The following is a 7,305-nucleotide window of genomic DNA, read 5'->3' on the forward strand; positions in this document are numbered from 1 at the left end:
AATTTTTTTAGTATCCAGCCTTCCAGTCTCTTACTTGGAAACTGAGGGGGGGGGAATGAATCTGCTTTTACTTTAAATGGGTATTGCTTTTTAAGAACTTTAAAAAGGGAGGGGGAGGAGGAAAAGTTTGGTAAATAAAAATTTGACTTGGAACCTAATCATTGAAATCCACAAATAAATATATAACTTGTCACTAGTGGTTAATGTAACACAACTTTCCTTAAAGGCCTGCTATTATTTCAGAGAAAGGTCATAAACAGACATGGTTAATAACTTAAGTACTACTGTAATAACCTCACAGACTACTATGTAATAAATCATGCAATCAGGTACTAAGAGACATTTTTGTTTCCATCCTGGTAAGTTCCAAAAAACAGACGATACACATTAAGGAAAAACTGCAAAGGCGAAAAGGATTTCAAGGAACTGAGAGTTTTAACTTGAGGCTTGCTAATTAGTCTATAGTCAACTTGTTCTATAAGCAGGCAAGAATACAGCCTAGACAATGGATAAGAAGCAAAAGCAAATAACGTGTATCTACTAAGTAAAGGAAAATCAACCTGCTTTATTACTAATGAATCTGCAATTTAACTATCCTTTCCACTTTTGGGTTGAATTCATATTAAATATCTCTATTAGGATGATCAACTCTTAAAAGATCTTTACCATGACAAATAAAGTGAACTATAAAAAATACCAAGTAACTTTGTGCCCAGTGCCTAAAAAGGAGGCCAGGTCCTTTACCACCCAACACAGTGCTTGAAAAAAATAATGCTTTCACACCCTACAGCCTGTAGCCATTTCCCCTCTCCTTTTTTTCGGGGGGGGGGGGGTGGTTAACAGGAAGAGACCTGACCTGAGGGAACCTGAAACAGGTCTACTGCCAAATAATAAACCACCCATACCTTAATACTAATCTACTGATCTATAACAAGTCTCAAAAAAACAAGAACTCTGAAAAAATAAGATGAAATAAAGCTTTTATATCTACTCCTTTTCAAAAGAATGATGCAATTCAGCATTTAAAATCCTAACCAACACCTCAAGATTCAGTATAACCTTGTAAGTCTCATGTTCTTCACAGGAAAGGGTTAGCTGTAGCTGATGAATGTGAATGTTCCCTTTATTGAAATTAATTCTGGTAAATTCACACAAATAGGGATATCAACACATTCCCACCACGGCTAAGCTGGGTTCAAGATTCATAATGGATATAATCAAACTCTTCCAAAGATAATTTGTGTGTTGTATCAACTTCTTCTTAATGATTGTTTTTACTCAAGAAAATGAGCCCCTTTTATTACCCAAAGACCACAATGCTTTAGATTGATTACTAAGTACACTGCATTATTCTACGAACACTGACTATATAATTCTTTGCACAGTCAAAAGTAGAGGAGAAATTCTTAAGCTTTAAAAAAGTCCAATGAAACATTAAGTTATTAAAGCTCTAATATTCAAGAAATTCATAAAATGGTTTACTTACTGCTTGCCGTACTTCCTCCACTCTGATTATCTGAAGAGTTCAGGTCTAGTCCAGCAAACTAGGAGAAGAGAGTTAAATGGTTAGCAGTCTGTGTGCTGAAATATTACACTAAGAGAAAACTAGTCCTAGTCCTGCCTTCTAGCACTGAATAGCAATAGTTGCCCTGCCTGCTTCGTGGGGCTTATGTGAAACTCTTAATGAGAATATGAACTAAGAATGAGCTTTAAAGACTGTAAAATTCTAAGCAAACCCAAAATAGCACTAACTGTTTATACTATAGAAAGCAGCACGCTAGGATGCTGGTATTATCCCGTAGAAACTGGGTCCAAATTTAAGTCATTCATTTAAAAATGAATTTCCCCCGTAACATTTTCCATAGAAAAAGACCCAAGAAATTATTTTAAAATATAAAATAAGCAATGGATTCATCTTTACTCCATCATATTTGGCAAATGTTTCCATTGCCACCACCTTCCTACTTGGAATTATTTTAAGCCTACAGAGCAGACCTGAAAAACAAAATTTTAACTGACCATTTCTTACTTCTTTTATCCCTAAATGTTGCACAAGTATTTTTAATTAGGGTAGCACTCTTAAGAACAAGTCTGTGAAGCAGGTACTACCTATTTATTCTCCCATTTTCAAGATCGAGATTAGGTTCAGAAGACTTTGGACATAAATAGCACAAGGGACATTCAACACTTTTTTTTTTTTAAAGACAACACATTTCACTAGCTTTAATCTCCATTTCTATTCATCCCCTTACACTGGAACTCAAAACCTCAACATTCTACAAAGACATGCTGTGTTTTCTCATTCTGTTATGACTAACCAGAAACTACTTTGCAAGCAATGGAAAAAAAACACGTGTCAAAAGAAACAGTTTATTTTTTTAAGAAAGCCACAGAAGACCAAATCACACAGTACTGATGCCACCTGTTTACGAAGGTGACAGAAGTCTTCTGTTAAAAGTTCAAGACTGATACTGTCAAATTGCAAGCATCATCAATGGAGTCACTGAAAACTGGAAGCAGATGCTAATCTTCAGAAAATAAGTATGGTAAGACTTTTAGGCACCTCGCTTCCATAGTTTGTATTAGCAAAAACGCTGCCATGCTTTCTGTTAACAGACTGATACTTTAAAGCGCAATAGGAACAAAAACTCCTTTTGCACTTGTGTTACAAGTTTTGTTAATTTTACACTGGGCAACAAGAATGATACAAAGCATGTTAAAGATTACTATAAACTGTTAGGATTACATTGCTTCATTCTTGCCTATAATCTTTTTAAAACAACACCACCTATATAGAAAATGTTAAAACTGGGGATAGCCTGTGCTCCTGACAAGATATGTATGTACTTCATTCAACATTATGACGTGTCAGCAATTTGGAGGATGTAACTGATTCATTAATGGGGGGAAATGCTCCCCCAAAGAAACAGATGACTAAATCTCTGAAAATATATTACACACGACTACATTAAAATCTACTATCAATTTGTGTCACTAAACCTCGTTTCAGGATTTTTCTGGCGTTCGTGGTAAGCAGAAGTTTACTTAAAGGATCCAACAACCCACAGAAAAGCTTATCTGAAGCACGGTGCTTCTGTTGCAGAAGGATGCAGACTTCCTGCCACCGAAGCCCATAACCCCTCCTCCTCGCTCAGATCACACGTCCTCCTCTAATCTACCCCCAAAGCCTTCGAAGAGGGGATTCCGGTTAAGATGACAGACAGACCCGGAGATCTGACCTATTTCACAATTTCACTGCACAGGCAGCAACAAGTCAACAGCAAAGTGTTTATTTCCCCCAAGCTACATTCCGGGTATTTTTCCTCCGGCCGATTCCTGGATCAAACGTCACTAGCATCGGAATGGTCATGCAACCCGTACCACCCAAAACAATGCGCGGCCCTCTCGCTAAATTGCCACACACAGACTATCTTGGAGCAACTAAGGAAAAGGGGCCACTCCAGGTCCCTAAACTCCCTAATGTCTCCCCGCCGCGTTCAATCTCTATCTAGAGCCCAACGCCACAGCGCATGCAGGGACCCAGTACTCCCTCCCCTTCCCCCCACTCCTCCCCGAATCTTCTGCGTCACAAAACTTTCCACTCCGGAAACGCGGCCTCGGCGACCGCGGCACCCGGCGTGCGATGGCCCCTGCGGAAACCGGGCTGGAGCGAAAGAGCCTGCGGAAAGAAGCCCGGGAGGAACAAGATGTCCATTCCATCCTCCTTTCCAGGCCCTCGCCGACCCGGGGCCCGCTCTCTCCCGCTAGTGGGCCCCAGTGCCGCTCAGCCACCCAGCCCCACACAAAGAAGGCCGCCGCCATTACCCCGAGCGAAGGCCACCCCCCGCGCCGCCCCCTCCCACATTCCAGGGCCGCGTCCCTCCTGCTCACACGCGCGCGCGCGCGCGCGCACACACACACACACACACACACACGCCGCTGCGCGCGGGCGCGCACACACATACACCCCAACGCCGCCGGGTCTCTGGGACAAGAATCAAGGCAGCGCGCGCGAAGAGAGCTGAAAGCCCTAGAGGCCAAAGGGGTCTCCAATCCCGCACTGCCGCGCTGCGAACCACCCCCCCACCAACCATGGGTCACTAACCAGTCGAGGTTCGCGCGTGCGCGTCCCCGCGAGAGAGCGCGCACCCCCCTCCCCCTCCGCCCGCCTGCGCACGCACACACAAAAGCCGCCATTGTGCTCGGCCCAGGGACAATACCGCGGGCCAAGCCGGGTCCCCGGCCCGAGCGACGGCCATAACCAGCGTTCCTGCCACCTCCCCGTTCTTCCACAGCCCCGAAGCGCTGACACGGGCCAGTTCGAGGCACTGTGGAAATGGGAACTAAGAGTACCAGTTAGCGCTGCGCCATAAGCCAACTTAGGTCAGCAACCACCCCGGTAGACTCCTTGCAGCTCACCTGCTGGTCCAGCCCGAGCGCATTTTCCACCGCCACATGACTCATCCCTGAAGAGTACCGAGAACTCGGAGTCTTCCTCTGCTGAGCGACTGTGTTTGATTCACCGCAATAGGCCCTCTCACGGGAGAACTGCGGCTCTGGAGCTCACGGCGCGGCCACGGATCTAATATACCCACTCGAAAGGCTACTACGTCAGCACGTAAGACGCAGGCCCTCCCCCTCACACCCGCACTCCTCCTGCCGCTGCGACTTCTGCCTAGCTACTGCGCGCTCGTTTAGTCCAAACCTCGCGTGATTTCTAGTCAGTCCCGTCCCTGGCTGGTCGTCCTACCTTGGACCTCAGAGCGCCAAATGCTGTCCTAGTTCGCTTGAGCTTCAGTTCCCCTGTTCTCCGGTTAATACCCTAGCCTGGTTTTGAGTTCTTGAGATCTCGCGATAACTCGTTGTGTCCCTTTCTCCGCCTGCGAGGAGGTCTTAAAATTTAACCTAGGCCTCTTCTCCCTTTTCTCCCTATGTTCTCAGTTTTTGCTGTTTTTTTCAACCGAGCACTCGTTCTTGTTTCTGTCAGTCCTCCGACTTGGGGATGTCCGTAGATTTCTTCGAACTAATCAGCCCTTGTTCTTCCGCGGGCAGCCTCCCCGAAAACGGAGTTAGGCAAGAAAAAACCCGAAGCCGGGAGGACGGCTGGTCATGTGACCGCAGGTGTTGCTCGCGGTGGCCATTTTGTGGAGCTGGAAACCTTGGCCTTAATTGAGTGCTCGGAAGGCGGGGGGTTGGGGGGAGAAGGGACAGGAGAGGGAAGAGGGGTAGAGGAGGAAAGAAGGGGAAAAGGAGGAGGGGGGAAAGGAGGAGGAAGGAGGGAGGAATGGTGGCCGGGGAGGGGGTGGGGTAGCGGAGGGGATCTGGGGACAAGTGCGGGTGGCTGGACGTTTAACTGCGCGGTTGCCTAGGCAGCGGGGGCACCGCCTAGGAACGCAATAGCCCCTCCTGTTTCACCCCGCCCCCCGCGGTGAGGAAACAATGAGACAATCAAGCGCTGAACCTGAGCCATTGCTTGTGTACCCTCCCGGGACCCCGGCCCTCCGTGGGAACAACGGTACATTAGGCCCCTAGTTTCCTCCCGCGGGGCGCTCAGCGACTCAGAGCCCGTGGCCTCCGGTGCTCTGCTGCTTCTCCCAAAGCTAGGGGACCTTGGGGCTTGCAAACGGCTCTCCTAGAGAGTCGGCAGTGTTTGTGGCTGGGCGCAGTCAGGGCCTGCCAAAGGAAGTGCTACGGCGTTGTCGGCTTGGGATGGGGGTGACTCTCAGGCCACTGCAGTGCATGAGGAAATGGGTTTCTTCCGTCGGAGGAACCCCTTCTTGTGGCCCCCTCCGAAGCGGGCCACCCCTAGTTCTTGCTTCAGTATCACAGGCCCTTAAATAGAAGAAAATGTATTGACTAGTAGATCCCTGGCTTTAAGTGAGCAGCCGTGCATACGTGGTTTTTGTAAACGCTTTTCCCCGTCTTCTAATCTTCAGACTGACAGAATTAAATAATACACAGGGTTTTAACCCATCCCTCAAAGGGTCTTCTGCAGCCAGAATTCAAATAGCGAGTGCTCGCCGCATAAATTACCACGTAGCTTCTGTCCCTTTCCGGTTTTTAAAATTGAAACTGAAATTCTAAGGAGATGGGAGGTAATATAACACTTGTGACCTGGCAAGTTGCTTAACTGCTTTGGGTCTCCATTTCCTCATCTATATAAGGAGTTGACTGGACTACTAACCCTGTAAAAATCTCAATTCCTTTTTATGACAATCGTTTGTTAACGCCCCCTTTAACCATGCTGAAATAACAAATCATAAAACCTGACAACACAATTTCAAAAAACGTGACCTAACTGTAGAATAAATACAAAATGATTATAATAAAACATGTACTTTAATATCTGAATGCTCCCGCACAACGACACTAAATGATAGACACCTGCCCAGTGCAGTCAACAAATGCAACTCAAGGGATTCTAAGAGCAGCGTTGCCACTGGTGACCTTTTCTAAATTGATGAACTCTTGGTAATGTTTGAAACAAAACAGTATGATCTTTCAACTGCTAAAGTATTACCATTCATAGAGAATTCAGTGTACATCGAAACTGGGCAAAAATATTTTTGTTTATATGTAAAATAGTGTTCCAGGCTTTATATCATAAACTCGTTTTTCACTTATATGGGTGTCCGGCGGGTCAATTGTTTGCAGTATAGGACTAATCAACATTGTAAAACATCTAGCTTGCCTGATTCACTAAATGCCAGTAGCCATGCTGGTCATTGTGACATCCAAAAATACAGATACCCACAATGCCCCCTTGAGAACCATTAAGCTTAATGACCATTAGGGTCCCTTTCAGCTCTGAGATTCATGAATTCTCGCAGAGCACTGGTGAGGTGTTTCTGCTTGGTTTGGCTTCAGTTTCCTTTTATTTATTATTTTTTAAGATTTTATTTATTTTTGCGAGAGAGAGCTGGAGAGAGAGCATGAGCTGGGGGAAAGACAGATGGAGAGGGAGAGGCAGTTCCCCGCTGAGCAGGGAGCCCGATGGGGGGGGTGCGCGGGGGGGGGGCTCGATCCCAGGACCCCGGGATCATGACCTGAGCCAAAGGCAGACAATTAACCGACTGAGCCACCCAGGCGCCCCCCAATTTCCTTTTAATATATACCAGGGTAACCAGATTCAAAAGGTAATAGTCCAAACTGCATGTAGCAACAATAGGATGTACTGATATCCCTGTCTCTGGGCTTTATTTTACTTTTCCGGAGAGCCAATGTACAGGGTACTACCATGGGAATGCCTAAAATAATTAAAATATACAGCAGTTTCCTACTTTCAATTAACCCCTGCTCATAGGC

At 46.0% G+C, this 7,305-nt stretch overlaps 1 protein-coding gene across 4 annotated transcripts in view; it reads right to left on the minus strand.

Moving 5' to 3' along the window:
* DDX3X (DEAD-box helicase 3 X-linked) overlaps positions 1 to 4,795 on the minus strand; it is a 28,100-nt gene extending 23,305 nt beyond the window's left edge. For 2 of the 4 annotated variants that reach the window (XM_040632849.1, XM_040632835.1), the window contains exons 1-2: positions 4,420 to 4,789; positions 1,487 to 1,544 (exon numbers count right to left, since the gene is read on the minus strand). In XM_040632849.1, coding sequence (XP_040488783.1) covers positions 1,487 to 1,544; positions 4,420 to 4,464 — 103 coding nt within the window. In that variant the 5' untranslated portion in view covers positions 4,465 to 4,789. Of the gene's footprint in view, positions 1 to 1,486; positions 1,545 to 4,419 lie in introns of all 4 variants that reach the window. The other 2 variants (XM_040632845.1, XM_040632842.1) reach the window with 2 other exon arrangements.
* Positions 4,796 to 7,305: the final 2,510 nt, after the last annotated feature.

The sequence above is a fragment of the Ursus maritimus genome (genome assembly GCF_017311325.1).
Source record: "Ursus maritimus isolate PB19 chromosome X unlocalized genomic scaffold, ASM1731132v1 scaffold_X1, whole genome shotgun sequence".
Classification (NCBI taxonomy): Eukaryota; Metazoa; Chordata; class Mammalia; order Carnivora; family Ursidae; genus Ursus; species Ursus maritimus.